General features: G+C 38.7%; 1 protein-coding gene across 7 annotated transcripts in view; it reads left to right on the top strand.

The window, feature by feature from the left end:
- Nucleotides 1-20989, top strand: part of diaph2 (diaphanous-related formin 2) — a 384094-nt gene that overhangs the window by 112645 nt on the left and 250460 nt on the right. For all 7 annotated transcript variants that reach the window (XM_034884276.1, XM_034884275.1, XM_034884277.1 and 4 more), the window contains 8 exons: nucleotides 213-287; nucleotides 390-459; nucleotides 1244-1380; nucleotides 4512-4620; nucleotides 8350-8460; nucleotides 9919-10031; nucleotides 13223-13339; nucleotides 19713-19831. In XM_034884276.1, the coding sequence (XP_034740167.1) occupies nucleotides 213-287; nucleotides 390-459; nucleotides 1244-1380; nucleotides 4512-4620; nucleotides 8350-8460; nucleotides 9919-10031; nucleotides 13223-13339; nucleotides 19713-19831 (851 nt within the window). The remainder of the gene's footprint in view (nucleotides 1-212; nucleotides 288-389; nucleotides 460-1243; nucleotides 1381-4511; nucleotides 4621-8349; nucleotides 8461-9918; nucleotides 10032-13222; nucleotides 13340-19712; nucleotides 19832-20989) is intronic.

The following is a 20989-nucleotide window of genomic DNA, read 5'->3' as shown; positions in this document are numbered from 1 at the left end:
ATTACATACTACAACAATCACTTTATCCAAGTGAGTGTTAATACTTTGATATTAGTCTGAATGACTAATTTCCTCTGAGGTTTATTCAATATTGTTTGTGTTTTCTTCTGTAAATTAACACGGCTTACAATAAACCAGGAGTGCAAAAAGGATGTTTATATATTACTATTGTGTAACTGTTTTCTTGTTTTGTGTCTTTGTCTTCTTTCCAGTTGGGTTAACAACTTTGGTTATGAGGGTCTTGGCCTTCTTCTCGATGCTTTGGAGAAGCTGCTGGACAAGAAACAGTAAGTGATCTACTTTGACATCCCATCTCTGTGTAGTTTTTTATAGTACCAGGTTCTGCTCACATACTCAATATCCTTTTCATTGTTGTTGGTTTTTTACAGGCAAGAGAATATTGATAAACGGAACCAGCATAAACTTATCCAATGTTTGAAGGCTTTTATGAACAATAAGGTTAGTATGAGTCAACAAAGAAAAGACAGTCCACACAATTGATTTATTAAATCATTAATTCTATTTATATTCTTCACTATACCTGCATGATGTGTTAATATTGCTTGGTCCTAAATGACCTGGAATTTGAATCACAATTACATATTTGTATTAGACTATTTGAAGTGTAAAGGTAATGTCTAGTATTTTGTACCAATAACCAAAGATCACATACAAGTGCAGAAGGTAGTCTTTGTGCAGTTATAGTAGACATTTCTAATAGTAGCTCAAGTGGCCAGGACTCAAAACCTGATTTGAATTTGGACTCTGACAAGCCTGGGATAGTGGCTCAGCAAAGTGGAGCTAATTTTACCATTTCAGGTCCACAGTCTCAGATCTTTTAATTATCCTTTTTTGGAAGGTCTGGCTCATTTCTCAAAAGTGGCACATATTTCAAGGATAGATGAGCTATTGATATTGCTTCTCTTAGAGTTAATCCCCATACATGGTTATCTCTGCCCGGTCCTTCAGTTGTGGGTAGACTAAAAGGTACAGGAGAGGAGTATTAGTCCCTATAGTCCTGTCCTGAATTGAATTCATTTATTATCCTCTCCATTTCCTCCCATGGCCTCATTGTCCCTCCTATAAGAAAATTAAGGCTAACCATAACTTACATACATTAGAGCTTCTTTGTATAATTCATTTTTAACTGTAAGTCAAAGTTCTCCATAAATGCAAATGCTCTCATTAATTTATACCCAAGGGACCATTTCCGTAACCTACCTCCTCCTTCCATGTCTCACAGTACGGACTGCAAAGTATCTTGGGAGATGAGCGGAGTCTGTTGCTGTTGGCACGAGCAATTGACCCCAAACAGACCAACATGATGACCGAGATTGTCAAAATTCTCTCTGCTGTCTGTATTATTGGAGAGGAAAACATGTAAGTTGTCACATTTGTTATCTCTCTCACACACACACACACACACACACACACACACACACACACACACACACACACACACACACACACACACACACACTTTGTCATGTCTTGCATACTATTTAACGGACATCTCTATATAGCCTATCATATGCCCACCAACTCAACATGTAAATTATATGCCAAGACTATTAAGATACAGATTTTGTCACAGTTCACATTACGTAATTGGGAGCTTCAGTTGCAGACATTTTAAAATATTTGCAATTGACATTCCACTACTGCCCCAAGAAAGAAAAGTGTGAATAGAAATTAATGTGGTCCCTTAGAGTTTGAAAAAAAATGACAGAAAAAGAAACAATCTCCTTGTTACTCAGGATAATTTGCCAACCTCGCTGTAGACATTTTCTATTGAATCTGTTTTCATCTGGAGACATAGTCCAGAGGTATCAGTGATGCATTATTATTGTTGGGGTTAGGCATTAACCTTGAGTGGTTAAGTTAAGACAACCGATTGGTCAGGGGAAAGGACCTGAACAAATCGGGTTACAATACCTTGTATAAGCATGGACGCCTGGCCAATAGAAGTGTGTGAACGTTATTGAAGGGCGGGTCTTGCCTAGAAATTGCATGGGTTCCATAATAACGCATCAGTGTCAGATATTTCAAAATGTTTGCAAACAAAACAATATGCATAGCTATTTTCCCACTTACCTAAGAGTATGCTATTATTATTATTATCACATGTCATTTAGCTGACACTTGTATCCAACAGAGCTTACTTACTTACTTGACTTACATATGTCAGAGGTTGCATGCCTCCGGAGCAATTATGTGTTAAATGTCTTGCTCAGGGAGACATTGTTTGATGTATCGTAGTGGGAATTGAACCCAGATCTCCCACAAAGGCATGTATCATATCCACTGCGCCATCACCATCACTAACATCCTCCATTTAAAGTTTCAAGCAAGTTTTCAGTATTCAAAGTTCAGCAAGGGACAAATTTCCCTATATTTCTCAGTAAATCACAGCTGATATGGAAACAGCACAACACCAATTTAAAATCCTGACTGTTGACAGAAAAAGAAATGATAAATATATATAAAACGATGAAAGAGATATAGTCCATCTCTGGCTGTAATGTTTAGCTGACGGAAGGAGACTGTTGCTTCCTGTAAACACTGAAATATCACTACTGCTTCAATCTTCTCCCACTGTGTGGCATACACAGACAGAGACTGCACTGCATGTACATATGTTTACCCACTTTGAGGATATACTGCATTTACAGATGACGTCACACAGTATAGACATTAGTTTGGTCACATGGTCAGATCATACAGTTTAGTCTGTTTAATGTGTTGAACTACTCTGTTGTTTGCCACGGACCCTCAACCTGGCTGACAGTTTATTAATTGGATTTAGGGGTGTTTTTATTGTTTTCCACAGCGCCACATTAGAATAACAATGGCACTTCTTTGTCAGTCTGTATGCAGTGATGGAAATAAACAAACCCACAAATGTTGTTGGAGAAGCTGAGTTCAGCAGTGTGTCTCACATCTCCGACCATCCAAATAGGCCTCTACAGTATGATTGTGTTACTATGATTGCATGGTTTTCAAAATGTTTTTTTAGTTACAGTATATCAAGTAGAGGAATATTAACACTAAATTTGTATTTATTTAACCCAGATAGTTTTTAATGATTTACGGATGCTTTTTTTTGTAAACGGATTCATTTACTAAAAAATGTATATCCGCTAAACACAGGTGTTTAATATATGCAAACCTAAAAGAATGTTTTGAAATGAAAACCAACTTTTTCAATGATATAATATTTAATTCATAATTGTATATTAAAGTCACCACCATAACACAGACATGCTCTTTGCATAGGAACACACACACACAACAAAATTTACATGCATGCAGATACTCTATCTCACTCTCCGTTTTCAAAGTATTTAAGAATAGGTTGAAGTTAACAGGGACATCTTTGCCATGATCATAGCCTTGCATTAAAATGTATGTATCCTGTAGAAATGACAGCCAAAGGAGCTGAGGCTTCACTTTCTTGCTCAGAAACTTCTCTGCCAACCAGTGTTGTGACTCTGGCTCGTGTTCAACACCCACTTCAGCTGACAGCATCAAAAGAGAACACGACAAGTTAAGCAGATCTATCTCGCCTGTTTTGAAGCGTTGACTGAACTGGCTTTAAAGCTACTCAGTATGCAGCTCCCCATGCTTGTCTCTGACTTTGTAACCTCTATCACAGAGCATGGCCGTCCCATTTATCTCTGTGTCAAGCTTTCTCCCCACATACAGTCCTTTTTGGTCAGACATAGATCTCCCTTACAAAGCAACTGCTAGTATTTTGTCATCCTTAAAGTTCAAATAAGATAAGATTAAAATAAGGAAATAAAAATGGCAACAGCAAACCTATATGGCATGTGTAATTACACATGTTCGCACATGCATAAATTGGCTGTTCCCATACAGCTAACATTTTAATGTTTATTCTATATTTGTTTATTTAATAAGCTCTAAAGATTTGTCCATTCAGGGAGACATTTCCCTTATAATATACTTTTCAAATGTGTGTGTGTGTTTGTTGTGTAGCACGGAACGTTTCTTTTTTTCTTTCCATTCAGTCTTTAGAGGCTGAAATTGTCCTGTGTTCTATTTAACTGACATTCCTTGAGCCCTTGCAAGGACTCCAATTTGTTTACCTTCTCAATAAGTTTATTAGCACATTAGTTTGGCAGTCCCTGCTATTATTTTCACCCTTTCTCACCCGGACAAATAGACTCTACCTCAATTCAATTGACAACTAAAAATATTTGCAATGAAACCTATTACCCTGTTTTCGTCTAGCAGCACCTTAGTAACAAGGATGATAAGGTCAACATTGAATGCTACAGCCAATACTAGTCTGGATTGCATTCAAAGAAATGGAAAGCAGTCACATTCGCCAGGGTGACCATAGACTGGCCGAGGAAATGTCCACACCAACACACAAGGGGAGATAAAGATACATGGTGTTTGAGCTAACAATTGTGAGTAAATGTCCTGTCAGAAAGGTGATAAAAGTGTTTGTTGACTACTGTGTTGTGCCTGCTGTTTTCTTCCAGCCTGGATAAAATTCTAGCTGCCATGACAATTGCTGCAGAGAGGAACAATAAAGAGAGATTTGCTCCAATTGTGGAAGGTCTGGAGAACCACGAAGCCCAGCAGCTCCAGGTTAGCAATCACTCATCAAAAAGTAGTTAAAATCACTCTCTGATATTCATCAAGCATTCAATGCTGCCTTTTAATTAGATTAGTCATTTTAAAGAACAGAATTGACCCTTATGGTTTAACACCCAATAGAGTTATCACTCTTACTCTATAGCACTGCATTATTCTGTGATGCAGTATACAATTTAGCATGCCTCAAATAGTCATACACACTGATTCATACTACACAAACTTAAACATGCTCTAAGCGACGTCACAAGTCTTTTAGGCAACAACATGTTTTGTCACGTACAGAAAACATCTCCTCACTAGCTGCTAGCTGCCTGTCCCTTGAACACACTGTAAAAAAACATATGGTCTGTGTAGCCACCCAAGGGTCTACAAACCTGCATCACCAAACATAAACACTGTTCCAGTCTATAACCGACAAAAAGGAGTTAGTTGAGTCATGAACGTGCATTGTGGAAGTAGCCTTCGTGCTACCGCTCTTGCGGTGTCGGCTCTGACACTCCCCAATTTAAGTCGAGTGCAGATTTGAGTTGCGCATGTGTCACTTTGGAGCTAGTGAAGATGTGAGTTACATACGAGATGCTAAGGAGAGATTTCTGTTATGTCAATACAGTAAAAATTGACCTACTTAACAAAGTTTGTTCACTGCTGGCTACAAGCTAGCACTCAAACGCAACAAAGGCTTTCAGTTGAATGGCGTTTTGAGCTAACGTTAGCAATCAAACTATCATAGAAAGCTAAAATGTTTTGAAATGATTCCAAACGTCTGTTATTGTTTGTAATGAGAAAAGTTTATTATTTCATGGATTCCACAAATTTCAGTATGACACGTTATGCCGTAAACCGTTCACATCTGAGCATGCACAACTCACATCTGCAGAGTGACAGGCTCAACCGACTCCTTCTTGTCGTGTAAAGGCTAGAACGCTGTTTGTTATGTTTGGTGGTGCAAGTTGGCACAGTTTGTTTTCATTTGTAGACCCTGGGCTGTCTACAGAGACCACGTTTTTTTACAGTGTGTTCAGGGGACAGGCAGCTCGCGGATAGTGAGGAGATGTTTGCTGTTTGTGACAAAAAAGGTTGTAGCCTAACTAACGTGTGACATCGCTTAGAGCACCTTTAAATATAAGCAAGTTACTTATACAGCCATATACAGTAAACATAAACCCTGCACAGTCCAGGGTCATTCACACTAATTCTGTTTTGACATGAAGAGCACCTTTGATGCAAGGCAAGACTGAAATTGACCGTGGTCTACTCTGGGGCCTTTTGTACTTCTTAATGTCTTTTGGTCCACTTGCCAAACCCTCTGCACTTCTTGCACATTATGGGATGTCATCACTAGGCTTTTGAAATGAACCCGGAGCTTCAACTGCCCTGCTTTAATAAAAAAATACAAAAAAAAACGTGCTTCATTAAGCACCTCTACTGAAATTTGCAAACAACAGAAGAATTATATTAGAAAAAAGCAGAGATGTTGAGTTCAGCCTTCTTCCTCTTTCTCTCACACACATTTTCTTCTCTTGTCACTATCTGGTTGTTTCTTTCCCCCACATCTTACAAATACTTCCCCATGTTTTTTTCAATGCTGCTGTCAAGATGTGTCTCAAAGGACTCAGTGTGAAAGGGCAACTAAAGCACCATACCTCTCTTTGTTTTCATTGGATTTCTTCAGCGGCAGAAAAAACTACACAACAGCAATACTAACACCACTGTGTTGTGTGGTTTCACAACATGTGTTGTGAAACCAAAAGCAGGGAATTAGTTTAGGAATTACTTTTTTAACTGCAGGGATTGTGAAGTCATGAAGGAAAAGTCATGAAGGAAACTGATGAGGCGGGTGGTGGAAGTGAAAGTAGATATTCTTTTATTAGGAGGCTGTTGTTTTTCCTTTAAATTTTGCCATTAATGAAATGAAGCTCTCCTAATTGTAGAGTAAATTAAAATGCTTTGCTGATGCAGGGGGTTCAAGGAAATTAATAGACTTTTTATCCAAAACCTGTGATGGGCTATAGAAGTAGACTTAGCTAATGTGATTGAAGTGTTTTTTTTCCTTAGTTCAGGCTATGCTTGTCTGCTGAGCACGAGAGAAACTCAGCATTTCAACTTTAAAACGTAAAAAAGTGCCACTTTTAATTACAATGTTTTGGAACCTCCCTATGGCACCACTGCAGCTCTCTAAACCTATCACATATAACAACCCCCCTCCCCACAAACACACACACACACACACACACACACACACACACACCCTCCCTCCACCCCCAACACAACTGCTTTCCACTCCACAGTACATGACTGAGGTATGTTTGAGGTGCTTGATGCGAGAAGAGAAAGAATTTTTCATGACTTACTTCACTCACATAAATTCTGTGAAGATTTCGTGGAGTTTCTTTTATGTGTCTGGCCTCTGGTGGATACAGTAAAATGTCAGATTTGAATGCACATATATTGCTTAGATGCTCGCAAGCTTTAGTGGACCATGCAAAAGTCTGCCATGTTCCTGGTGCCTAGCACTGGTGTAACAGAGTCAAAGATGGTGCATCCTTTACTGCAGCAAGCTTGCGCTTTCCCAAGGGAATATGCAGTCTAACTGTTCTGTATTTATGTAATGCATCAACAACTTGCTATTCATTTCTGATAGCTTTTGTTCTGCCTTTTAATTAATTAAATTCAAAAAGCTGAAACATTTTATTGTAGTTTTTATTCAATAAAACTTAACTTATGTTGTTTATTGAATGTATGGAAATATGTTTAGTGGGCAAAGCAAAACAATGACTGACAAGAAAGATTTTCATAGCATCCATCCATAAATTACAGGAAGCTCTGTGTGTGTGTGTGTGTGTGTGTGTGTGTGTGTGTGTGTATGTGTGTTTGTTTCATCAGACTCACCCTGAGAAACACCACTGCTGAACATTTTAAATTCGTTAACGATCATACGACAACAGTGTCTCTCTGCGCACACACACACACACAGACGTGGTCCGGTTCTCGTGGGTGATGAACGTCAGTATTAGGCTATACTGTGGAGTTGCATATTAAGTGGTTTGGGGTCCTTCTGTAAGTCCTTTTGGGGTACAATTGGGTTTTGATGAATTCTACAAGCACCAACACCACTAACTAAGCGCCCGTTCCAAACAGGCACATTTTCAACTGGCACTGCAATAGTACATTTAGATGATTGATATATATGTTTGAGTGTTAAATGTAACCCAGAAAAATAATAAAACTAACCCAGGAAACCACACAAAATCAGCATTGTTGTGGCTCTTATTAATAACACATACAAGCCAATAGTTCAGGGTCAAGGTTTCACAATCTTTCACATCGTCCGTGGGAATCCTTCTGCCCGCTATCGATCGTCTGTCCAAGGAAAACTTACCCATGACTTGCTCCCTTGAAACACTTTTTTGCTTATTATAATTCATCAGCTATTTCCCAAAACACACACATACACACACACAATGGATTTATTGGCTTTTTCCTCACCAATAAATCCATTTATAATGCATATCTAGTCAATAGACACACCAGACCAGTACTTTTTACCATCTCTCTTCTGGTGTATTTCACTTTTTCTGGTCTCACTCTCTCTCTCTCTAACTTTTTCTCCCCTTATCATTGTAATCATAATCACCAAAAAGCATTATTAAATTGAAGTGTTTTGCAAGGGATATCCTTTTTTGTGTCCCATATGTGCCATTTTGTCTGTTTACTCCTCAGGTTGCTTGCATGCAGCTGATCAATGCCCTGGTCACCTCCCCCGATGACCTGGACTTCCGGATACATCTCCGCAATGAGTTCTTAAGATGTGGCCTCAAAAAGATTCTACCTGTAAGTAATTATCAAACTATCTCACAGCAGATGGTTGGATTATTCACCTGCATACAAAAGAAGTCCTCACCCAAATATTTACTTTTTTCTGTGTTAATCAATAAATACAATCAATGAATTCAGTCAGTTCAGTCTAAATTCTGGTCATTAACACAACACTGTATTGCTTCAGCAATAAAGTTAGAGCCACATAACTTGTACATGTGGTATTATAAATAACACATTACAGCGTTAATGCTGTTTAAGAATCCAACATGGAAAACAACAGAATCTAGACTATAGTTAACACATGACCAAACACCATTTTCAGTTATGTGATACCTTGAAAATGCATGTGATATTTAGGTAATTGTGCTCAGATTAAACAATCAGGGAATCAAAACAAATAATCCGGGAGTGACTTTCCACAAACTACGTGAATGAGAACAGGGTCTGTTATTATTAATTAACATTGGTAGTTGTGGTATATCTAGTAGTAGTAGCTTGTGACAAGTGTGATGCACTGCCAGCACCTCAACACACAGGTCGCCCTGGCATCATTATCTGCAGGCCTACACATCTTCACATGAGGCGAAGGCAAACGAGCTCCAACTCATCACTCAAGCCCTCATTTGTGGCGAGTGGGGTAAACGTGTCACAGAGCCAGTTGTTAATAAGTCATCCCAGCTGCTCCTGTTGATTATTACTGTCATTACTTTAATTATCTTCAATTCTGCCCCCTGATATGCGAGAGTCTCAGTGTACAGCCATTTATGAATGCCACGTTCACCGCTTTTAACGCCGACATTCAAAGTGACACTCGTTCATCTAATTATGAGTTATGCTGAGGAGCCAGCGTAGCTGTTGGCAAAGAAAAAGTGAACTCCACTGAAAAAAGGAGCACAATTTGTTTTGTTCTTATAGTCCTTGACACATGTAGTTGGCCCTTCACCCCCTCCCCCTTTGTTTTGTGGCATTGTGCACCTCCCTCCGAACCAGTGTTGCTCAAGACAGATGGTGCACCAAAAAAACAGTGCAAGGTGATTGATACCTGCAGAAATTGGGTTACATTTGGCCCTGTCTCCGTCCGTAAACTCTACTGCCGGTGATTCATAGAGAAGTGGTAAAGAGCACTGCCGTAGCCCCTTGTGGCATGAACAGGTGTGCAGGAATAGGTACTGTCTGGAATACCTAGTGAAAGGGTTCAGGGTGTCTCATTTCACAGTTCTCTGTACAGCTAGAACAGGAAAACTTAATATTCTAGTATTACAGTGTTTTACAATTGGCCTGATTAACAGTGACACATAACAGTTTCAACAAGATTTAACAATGCAAATACTGGTGTAATACATTGTTCAAAGCTATATCTAGGTTATTACTTGCAGGTACTACAACTGTTTATCACAATCTACATTGCAAGATGACCTTTTGTAAAACTGCATATTTTCAGCTGTGTGCTCCATGTCTAACTCATTTTAGGAGCTAAAAGAGACAGAGGAACTAGACATCCAGCTTAAAGTGTTCAACGAGAACAAGGAGGAGGACTCTATTGAACTCTCCCATCGCCTTGATGACATCCGCGCCGAGATGGAATATCCTTTTGGTCCTCCCTCTGTGTGAATATACAGATGAATAACCCTGCAGAACTAGAAGCGAGAGATTAGTGTATATTGTGGGTTTGGTCAAGCTTTACAGGCTAAAGCCTCTCGTGGCTTGGTTCATTAGAGAAGGATTTGAGGAGCCAGAGCACAATATCCAGCTCAATCTCTGGCCAGGTATACTAGGTAAATAACCCTGTCATCTGAAACTCCCACCTCTTTTCTTCCTTTACTCCTTACTTTTTGTCCTTTGTCTGTTGGAACTGGGTCAAGTAGGACTGTAGTATGACTCAAGAGGAATATATCAAACAGACATATGCTTTCCTGTTACCATTTACTATTCACAGTAGACATTTAATCATGTTCATGTGGAGTCGTATTTTATTATATGCACAATGTTTCTCCTATTCAGGCATTTGCACTCATTGTCTTTTGTTCAATTTTTGAAATGTTAATTTTCTTTCCCAGTTCTCTGCCAACGTCCATTTAACTCCAAATTTGTAGAGTAGAAGTTGATAACGTGGGCAGTAATTTAGTCCAGAATTGGAAACTTCTCTGAGCATCCCAGAGAAGACCCTTTTAATAATTCACAAATCTTCTCTCAGGCTATGTATGAATGGCTGACATTGTGAGCAGACAAACCAGACGCTGACATTGTTATGCAGATGTTCATTCCCACAACCTGATTCTTCTACCAAATCCCAGAGTTCTAGTACCGGCACGAAATGCTGCCGTGAGTGACAGTTTCTGTTGACACATGGAGGTGATGGGGGGGAGGTTGTGTATGTGTGTGCATGGAGAGAAGATGGAGAAAAAAAAAAGTGCACCTGGATTAATGATGTGCTTGAGCAGGTTCACAAATGAGAAGGCCCAATGTTTGTTTCCAAGGACAATGTGGTATTGATCTGCAGGCTCTGAGCGTTATTCGAATGCATATGCTACCCTTTGTCCCTTTTTTTGGGCACGCACGCGCGCGCACACACACACACACACACACACACACACACACACACACACACACACACACACGCACACGCATATGCATGATATCTCACTGGTAGTACTTCTACTTTCTGAGCATTGTATTATGTGACTTATTTCTCCCAGCAGTTTCATAAATATTAACCTGGAGAGGCTCGTCTCCTCTGTGTCCGGTCCAGGCGCCGAGGAGGCGACGCCACACCACTAATAAATATGAATAAACTGCGGAATGCTGATTGATTGACCCCACCACGGACTGGCCTACGTCACACTTGACTGCCCCTCATGTTTATTCATTATTTGGAGAGGGAGTGTAAAGAGAGAGACACGGAGTGCGAAAGAGAGCGTAAAGGGGTTTCATCGAATAGATTGGCATTCTACATTAGGTTTATGTCTGCACCTTAGTGATAGATGAAGCTAGTTGGATACTTTCCCAGCCTGAGCTTCTTCTCATGTCCTCTGAAATGCTGCTGTGTTGAGGCTATAATTGAATCTCACAGGATTGGTAATTCTCCCAGGCTTCATACTCAGCTAATACAAGGGAGGGAAATGATACTGCAGAGGGGCCTGTATTCCCATCCCTCTCTCTCGGACAAATTGATACGGGATAGGAGTTTAATTACAGACATTGTTGAAATTAATAGGAAAAGTGTCAAACAGTATTTAAAAGAATTGATCTTTTCCATTGCAGTGGCTGCAGATTGTCTTGTATGGATGATGGCATGGAGGGCAATTGAGAATGCGGTTAAGTGTGGGTATTTTTTTTTGGGAGGAAATAAATTATCTGAAGAATTGATGTTCTCTTACAGAGTCATCCTTCATAAGCTTTTGATGAAACATTATTAGAAAAGAAACAAAGCATTGACAAGATCTTCAGATTTACCTTTGAAAACGTGTTAATCGGTCATGTTTTTTTGTAATCGATAGCAATTATATATCTGTGAACTATTATAACATGTTAGTAGAAGTTGAAATATAACTGTTGCTGTGGTTGTCTGTTTGGTCATAATTTGTCTTTATATTTGATATCGTCTGTATCAAAGCAGAAAGGGGAGTGAAATCACCACAAACTGCATTCATTTCATTGCTTTGCAGTCAGTATGTGGAACTATGTTAATAAGTTATCACACATTGTTAAAATCTAAACTTCATGTTATAATGGCAATCAGGCTTTCCACACTGCACGCTTAACAGGGTACTGGCTCTTAAGTTTTCTTTTTTTCTGCATGTATGCACATATCTGAGAGGCTTATTCCACTTTTTCACACAAGATGAGTCTCCACGGGGAAATCCTCCATTCTCAAGCAAACAAATTAAATAGGCTCCAAGTCATTCATTTTCATGGGTACTTTGCTTGTTGGAGCTACACTTTTAGAACACAATAGAAGTTTTAGATACACAAATCAATCTTTTCTAAATTAAAGTTTTACTACTAATCAACCATTAACATACAGTAGAGATCGAATATTTTAAAATGTGTTCAAATGTACGTGCTTATCTTATATACATTATATACCTTACTTTAGGTCATACAGGAATTTGGTAATTTCAGTATCAAACATTTTGTTTTTTTAATAATCACTTTTCTTTTAAACAAATACTCAGCAAATAATCAATACATACTGCATATAGTATATGATATTTGAATATGGAAGAATTAAAAAAAAGTTACATGTCAAAGTCATCACTACTTCCTCCTGAGGAAAGCATACATAGGACACGTACGTAATACCTTATGCAATTAAATAACATGAATTTTGGCTCTTGAGTGCATGTCAGTTTCAATCTGAGAGCTGAACCATATTTTTGCTCTGCGATTGATTGGCTCCTCATCAGTTTTTCTCTCTTTTGAAAGGTTCGTAGTGCCAGGTAAACCGCGGGGAGCATTCCACAATACCAGTCTCCTTCCTCAAGTCAGCTGTTTACACTGTTTTAGCTCCCCGGAGAGTCAATGGATAAGAGTAATCACATCTCCATATGCTTTTGCACGATAACACCTATCAGAAAACCAGAGGTGAGGAGGGGAAATAAATGAGTAGTTACAAACAAAACGAGAATAATAAAAATGTAAATGTTTCCGATGAGTTGAATGCACCTGAATAATGATCTCAAATTGTTTTTTCCCACAAGAAGTTTAATGAATTCACCTAAACCTCAAGCCTAAAACTGTTATGAAGTTGTTTTCCTTAACCTTGCTCTTGTACTGATATGAATGAAGTGTACCATCTCCTGTCCAACATGGTGAAAGACACTGGCTCAGAGACCTACTTCCTGTCAGTCCTTCAGCACCTTCTGCTCATCAGAAATGACTATTACATCAGGTAAGATTTCTACTTCTTTATTACTTATTGACTGATGACCTCATGAGGCGCTACTGGATGTCAGTGTGCATCGATAGTCTTTGCTTTGTTTTTTCTTTGTTTTTCACAGTAGATATGAAATGCCTCATACAGCACTCTGAAGATATTTATGTTATTTCTTACAAGAAATAGTTTTGGTATATGTGGGTCTATGTATTTAGCATTGAACACATAGAAGTAAAAGCCAGATTTAAATTTGTTGTTTACAATTATCCTCCCAAACGTAAGAGACCTTTTGATGTTTGAAACTTGAATTTCCGTTATATTACTGTCACCTTTGTCATTTACCTAGAACTGTTGTCTTCAAATATCAAGTCCATTATCTGAGCAGAGAAAGTGGTCTTACAATTTGATAAAACATAGACTTAAATATAATACTGATACATGCAAATAATAAAATATTAAAATATGGTTAAATGGTTTGTATATTAAAATAATATACAAAACAGAATGCTTAAACCCGACCATGCAAGCATATATAAAACAATGTAGTTTAAATATGCCCTTCTCTGAGCAGGAAGGATGTCATTCCTCTAAATTCCATCAATCAGTCAATCTATCAAATCCAGTCAATTGTTTTTATAGAGCACTATACAGCAACCAGAAGGTGTCCAAAGTGCTTTACATCAAGAACCAAAAATAAAACAACATAACAACACAAATAATGAATACTAAAAAACAGTCAAATCGGAAAAGGTACATAGAAACTGGAGGAGGAGAAGGAAATTGTCACACCACTACTACGTACTAAACACCATTCTAAAGAAACCAAAAAGAGCTACATCTGTAATAATGTGAATGTCGGTGGGTAATTACTACATCTGTAACAATGTGAATGCCAGTGGGTAACTTGGGCCAGACCATTTAAGGCGTTGAAAGCAAACTATAAAATCTTTAAACTGATTCTAAAACCCACCGGGAGCCAATGTAGGGCATAGACAATGGGAGTGATGTGTGCACGTCTAGATGTATTTGTTAAAAAGCAAGCAGCAACATTTTGCACAAGTTGAAGGCGCAATATGGCAGTTTGATTTAGACCAACATAAAGAGCATTACAGTAATTCAACCTTCAACTAATAAAGGCATGAATCTCCTTTTCTAGATCATGCCTGTAAAGGAAGGGCTTAACTTTAGCAGGAGACACAGCTGGAAAAAGCTCTTTCTAACAACATTGCTGATCTGCTTGTCAAGTTTCATGCCGCAAACAAATGTCACCCCCAAACTTTTGACAGTTGGCTTAGTGTATGAAGCCAGAGCTCCCAAACTGGTTGACATGCATAAAGTACTGAAGATAATACACTCAGTTATATCTTCATTCAAAGAAAGTTATGTGAAAACCACATCTTAATATCAACTTAATGTCAACTTAATATTGTATGTCATATACAACTAAGCAGGGAGTTTAGTGCAACACTGTCATTAGGTTTCACAGGCAAATCCATTTGCAAATCATCTTCATAACAATGAAGTGAAAAGTTGTGCTTCCCTATAATAGCCCCTAAAGGCAACATATGTAAACAGGACGGTGCTAAGAACTGAACGCTGAGGTACCCTGCAAGATAGAGGAGCAGGTGACGAGAAGTCACCAATCATGACAGAGAAGCTCCTATTTGCAAAATACTGTAGGAGCTAAACCATTTAAAGTGTTCATATGATGCTTTTTGGCAATTTCCCATTCCTTTATTGTATTCCTATATATTATTTTTGAGCATTTTATAGGTTTATAAAGTGACTGAACATCTCAAACAGAAATCACACATCACAAACTCCTCCAAACAGCTCTATTGTAGTCCAGCCTTTACTTCCGTGACAAATGTGCGTCACTTTGCAACACATGTTCGCCTTGCTGCTGGCATGGCATGCCCTTATACTCTGCTTCTGGCTACCTCTAAATACAATTATGAACCTGGAAATGACCATACTAGGAGGACTTTAAGTGCTGAGCCTCATCTGCCTATACAAGGCTGAAGGCACGAGAGAAGGACCACTGCATCAAAAGCCGTTGTGAGGTCCAAAAGCACCAAATACAGCAGGAATCCCGGCATCTACACACAAAGCAATATCCTTGTGTACTCTCAACTGTGCAGACTCAGTGCGGTGATGTGATCTGAAACCAGATTGGATGTTTTGAAACACAGAGTGCTGTTGTTAAAAAGCCTTGTAACTGTATACAACAACACTTTCCAAAACCTTTGAAAGAAAAGGCAGAGGAGAGACTGGTCTTAAATTGGACCACACTGTGGGGTCAAAATGAGGCTACTCTATGACCACAGTATGTTAAAGGCAGCTGGGACTGAACCTAAACTAAGACAAGAATTTAAAAAAAGTAAGTAGACTCAACCCTATGATATTATTTAAACCTTCTTTATTATCCTGGTGGGAACAATGTCTAAAGGACAGTTGGAAGGTTACATGTGTTGCTCTACCTCAGTGAGCAACATCAGATAAACTGGCTTAAATTGAGTGACAAATTGAGGTCTGTTTTGTCAGACCTTTTTGCAGAAATAAGACCAAAAAAAGGAAGACGGAGAGAGGATGCTAGGAAGAAGACAAATTTACCCTAGACAAGTTGCGTTTCCCTTGGAGTTATGAATAATGTATTCCACATCTATTCATAGGAAGTGAGAAATAGATTTCACATTAACCAGCTGTTACAGCCACGTTCACCGCGGCTCCAATGTCCATCTACCCCTCTGTGAGCCAGCAAGAAGAAAGGATCAGGACCAGCGCTCCTAAAAACAATACAAAAACTGATGGTCTTTTGAAAGATAATATTTTTGGAAAATAAATCCATCACAAATGCAAGGACAAACACACGTACACACACAGACATTAACGGCAGGAATTCATTCTGACTGAGGCTTTTCATTCCCCATACATCACTGCTGTGTGATTTAGGATGATGGAAGATGCAGTACTACAGTACATGCAGATATTTTCAAAAGATGCTATCTATTTTTTTTTTTGCCTTCACCTTTGAAGTTAACACCTTTTTTATGTTGTGGTCAGAATTGGGTAGTAGTATAGAATACGTATAATATTCTGTCAGCTTGGCACAAGGCGAATAGAGAATGTGTGATAGCAATGCATGACTCTAGTTGAAATCATTTAAAGGTGCAGTCTTAAGGCTCTGACACACCAACCTGACCCGTCAGACAGTCTGGCGAGGTCAGCGACTCGAGTTAGTTTGATGTGTTCTGTGCCATCGTCCGTCGGAAGAGCCGTCAAACTTCCTTTGGAATGATTTAACATGTTGAATTGGAAGGCGGGCAATCAAACTAAATGACCAATCTGATTGGTGGAGCGCTAACCCAGACAAGAAAGAGGAGCGGGATGAGCGTGACAAATACCTCTATAAATATGACTATGTTTTAAACTGACTTTTGGTCGTTTGATCTGAAATTAAGACAGATTCAGCAACTGCATGGCCTATTTCTTGCTTAAAATGTCTTTACAAACTCGTTTTGCTGAACTATTTTTGTAAAATATGAGATCGTATTCAGAAAGAACTGCCATGAAGGTCTGGCTTTGAAATTCCGGAGAAACAAGACACACGTGACGTGTTCATCCAATCACCTGCCGGTTTTAATTTTTTGGGCAACAATACAGATTAGCGCCGTTGTTAGGAGACGTCTTACGTCTCGCGCACACGCAGAACGTACTCTCAAGTCGGTGTTGCTTTGGTGTGTTCCGAAGTAGTTTTTTGACCAACTCAGTCCGACCGCCTTTTATGCCGAAGGTCGGCCGTCGGGTTGGTGTGTCAGAGCGTTTAGCTTATGTATGTTGTATTAACAAGTGACAGACTTTGGCTTAGTGATCAAAGGAATGCATCAGTGCTTATAATATTCTATCTTAGGTAAAAGATTACGTTGTTTTTTTAATCAATGATTCATTGGAATCAATACCACACTTGGTACCTTGATTCATGTGTCAAGTAACAATCTATATTAAATGATAATTAACTGAATAATACAATATAATACGACAATATAATACGTATGGTTCTAATAATAAGAAGGTCTACAGCAGGCAGAGTGCTCTGTCTACTGTCATTCCTCTTAACACAACATTAGTTGTTGTGCTCCCCTCCAGGGCATGGTTTATTTTTGATAATTAATCTAACACTGCAGACCTAATGAATGGGAGCACATCAAACCCACCCAGTAAATATAGAGCAGATCTGCTCTTTTGGAGCCTAGTGATATGGGGATTATACTGGTTATGTGGAGCAGAGCGGGATCAAGTGGCTGGGGCTGTGCTGAACTGCAAGCTATCATTTAAAGAAATGAAGGTGCCAAAGTAAAAGAAGAGGTGGGGAATGATGCACGGGACATACGCTAGCATCTGGAGCCCAGCCCTGCCCACTGTGGAGGGGCCTGACAGTTCTGGGTCACTCTCTCTGTCTCCAGTTATCTCCACCCAGCCTCTATCTGCTTGGTGGTGGCAGAGGATGGAGAACGAAGGGAAAATACGGCGGCTTATTGAGATAATAATGTGGTGTACATTGGTGACAGTTGTAAGCCAAGTGCCACAGTGCTTAAGCCACGCAAGGCGATGTGTGAGCTTTCACTAGCGGGTTCCAATCATGAGTGGGCGAATCCACCAGCTCAAGCTTAATGTATGGCATTTCATGCTTTCAAAACAGTGCACCTAAATGCTGAATTATTCTTATTTGCTTTGGCTCAGAATTTTGTGTTCTTTCATATTTCTGTTCATAACGTGATAAGTCCTGTCCACCCACAAGGTACCAATAGAACATACCCTTTGAATTATAAGTATAAGTCTTGGAATTAAACTTCATTACATTTGATTTTGATTATAAGTTGCTGTTTATCACATTCCTTTTCCTTTTGACACATACTTAGAAAGATGTGTTTTTTTAGGTACACAAAATAACATCTGACACTTCTGTTCTCAGCTCTGCCGCTCAAATCAATTATTACATTTTTCTAACATTAGTGCTCCTTCCCTTCATGCAGAACCATCAGATGGGCAGGCTTTGATCAGACCTTGAGTTCTTTATCAGCATCAAAGTTATCATAAAATCTCCTCTACATCCCTGTATTTCAATTATTATCACAAAAATCTATTGAACAATCTCAAGAAGCTAAAAGGGCATTCAAGTCGTCACAGAGGGATTTGTCGAACTTGTGTTAACTTTGTCATCTTCCTAATGTTGTAATATATGATATGCCAAATAAGGACTTTCCAAAGATACCACTGTTTTCTAAAAAAGAACATCGGCATTGTCAGCTGCCAATGGAAGGATATTTGGAGTGTTGTACTGTATATTTGTGCTTTGGGAGTCATAGAAGGACTCTAATCTGTGACCATTAGAAAATTGTTTATTTAAAAATGAGATGGAAGGAGTTTATGTGATCATTGAATCAGAAGACTGTCCTTTCTCCAGGTGCTGATACTTTGTTCTCCTATTAGTAATACTCATCCCACTCCACCCCGATTCCAGATTTTATACCGCTGTACCAGAATTGTGATTAGTAAATAAGTCACATCCACTTGCAGATGAAGTTTTCACTTGTGATTGCTGTTGTTCCAGGTTTAGGGCATTGTTCTTTTAAAAGTGATTTAGGGCATTATTTATAATGTTGTGACCATCATTAAGGTTTAATTTTCTAGATCTAAAACCTCAGTTCAAATCTGAACTTCCAATTTATAATAAATGGAAAGTCTTTTCTTTTGCGATTTTAACCATCAACTTATGGTCAATGTCATGCTTACAAAATAATTATTTCTCAGTTAGGAGCTCAGTTTAAGCAGCCATTGTATTTGATAAATGTCACTTGCAATTAAAGTTGATAATGTTGCTGTGAAAAGGTCACATACCAACCTGTGTGGCGTAATAGGACTCTTAGGCTGATTCACACACCCTGCTCGACAACACCAAGCACTCAGTCACACTCCTAACTGGCTGACATGTTTTCCCGGTCATTGTGCTTTCAATTACACACATTACTCTGATTAGATTTACATTTCAGTTTTTATGGTTGCTCTAATTGGCAAAGATGATTGCAAATTAGGCAAGAGGGCAAGCGTAGCCTTGGCTACCGTCTGTCACCTTGAAATGGACAGACTAACATAGACGTGGGTTCTGTGTGTCCATTAATCTGCTAATTTCATGATCGGGGTGAAGCAAGTGATCAAATTTAATGGGGTGCCTTTTTTCTCCAGCAGCACCCTTTTTGACATGACATTTTGTGACCTCTAGCTTGGATGAGGGAATAATTTGTGGTTAATTAGCCTTGTAGAGTTTGTGTCACTCATATTTTATTGTGGCTTGTCTAATTGTTCTGCTTTATGTTTCATGACCCCTCAGGCCTCAGTATTACAAGGTGATAGAAGAATGCGTGTCTCAGGTGGTCCTGCATCGCAGTGGAATGGACCCTGACTTTGGCTACAGTAAAAGATTGGACGTGGACTTCACTCATCTGATTGGTACTTTATGAATTGCTTCACATATCTACACTCATTAGTTTGACATATTTGTTGGCAAAAGTTTGCAATGTGTAATGAAAGTCTTTAAGACTTAGTTCAGATCCTGAAAGATCTTTTTTTTCTTGTTACACTATGTGCTGCAGACTGATGAAAACAAATGTTACGTAAAAATGTTTCCATACCTAGCAGTCAATTTCATTATTCTCCCAGGTCCTCCTAAGATTCTTCTGACAAACACAGTGGCTTGACATATAAGATGGGGTCAGCTAATTATTGATAAATAATACTTTATATCTGGTGGAAATGAGATCAGCTAGTTCAGAATTACTTTTAATGTAGTTTTCCTCAGTTACTTTGTATGCTGTGCAAACATCTATTTGCACAGCATTAATGCACTAATGGAGAATTTCTTTCAAACGAAAAAAAAAAAAATAACACCATTTTGTGTCGCTCTGTTGTGTCACTAACAGTTCTGTGACTTGCCAACAAAGGGTCATTAAAAGTTTCTAAAGCTATCCACAGAGGACTGACGCAGCATTGAATACATTTTGTCACTCACTTTACTGAGATTTAATCAGTTGACAAAATACTTTCAAGGATGTGTTTTGTTACAGATGCCATGGCTTAGCGAAAGGTGCCTTCCAACACTTTTTTATTCATCTTTTCTGTTGTTTGCTTTTTTCACATTCACATTAGGGTGCTGTATCCTATGAATTACTTTTTAGACTGAAAATGTGTTGCGTAATGTGTGATCTAACAATAATTTACACTTAAAACTTGCACATACACTCTCATTTAGATGATTCGTCAACATGATTTGAAAATACGCTAGGCACACTAAACTTTTGGAAAACAGTTATTTGAAGAAAAGTAAAGAAAAAAATTGTCAAAAACACGGATTTAGTTCTGTGCTTTAAACTCTGACAGATTTTTCTCTTGTTCGAGACACACCCTTAAGTAACAAGTATGAGCTCATAGTTTAAGGTTGTTAGTCCCACTATTTAAGGACACTTTTTGTCAGTATAAATGAAGAGAAGAGGAGGGAAAACCATCTGCATGAGCCACGGGTCGCTTGCTATGACTGCTCTCACCGTGTGAGAGGCAGCTATTGATCCTATCAATAAAACACCTTTTCCCTTGTTGTCCCTTTTTCACAAC

This window comes from Etheostoma cragini, chromosome 10 (assembly GCF_013103735.1).
Source record: "Etheostoma cragini isolate CJK2018 chromosome 10, CSU_Ecrag_1.0, whole genome shotgun sequence".
NCBI lineage: Eukaryota > Metazoa > Chordata > Actinopteri > Perciformes > Percidae > Etheostoma > Etheostoma cragini.
The sequence above is the reverse complement of the archived record's forward strand: the minus strand, read 5'-3'. Positions and strand labels throughout refer to the sequence as shown.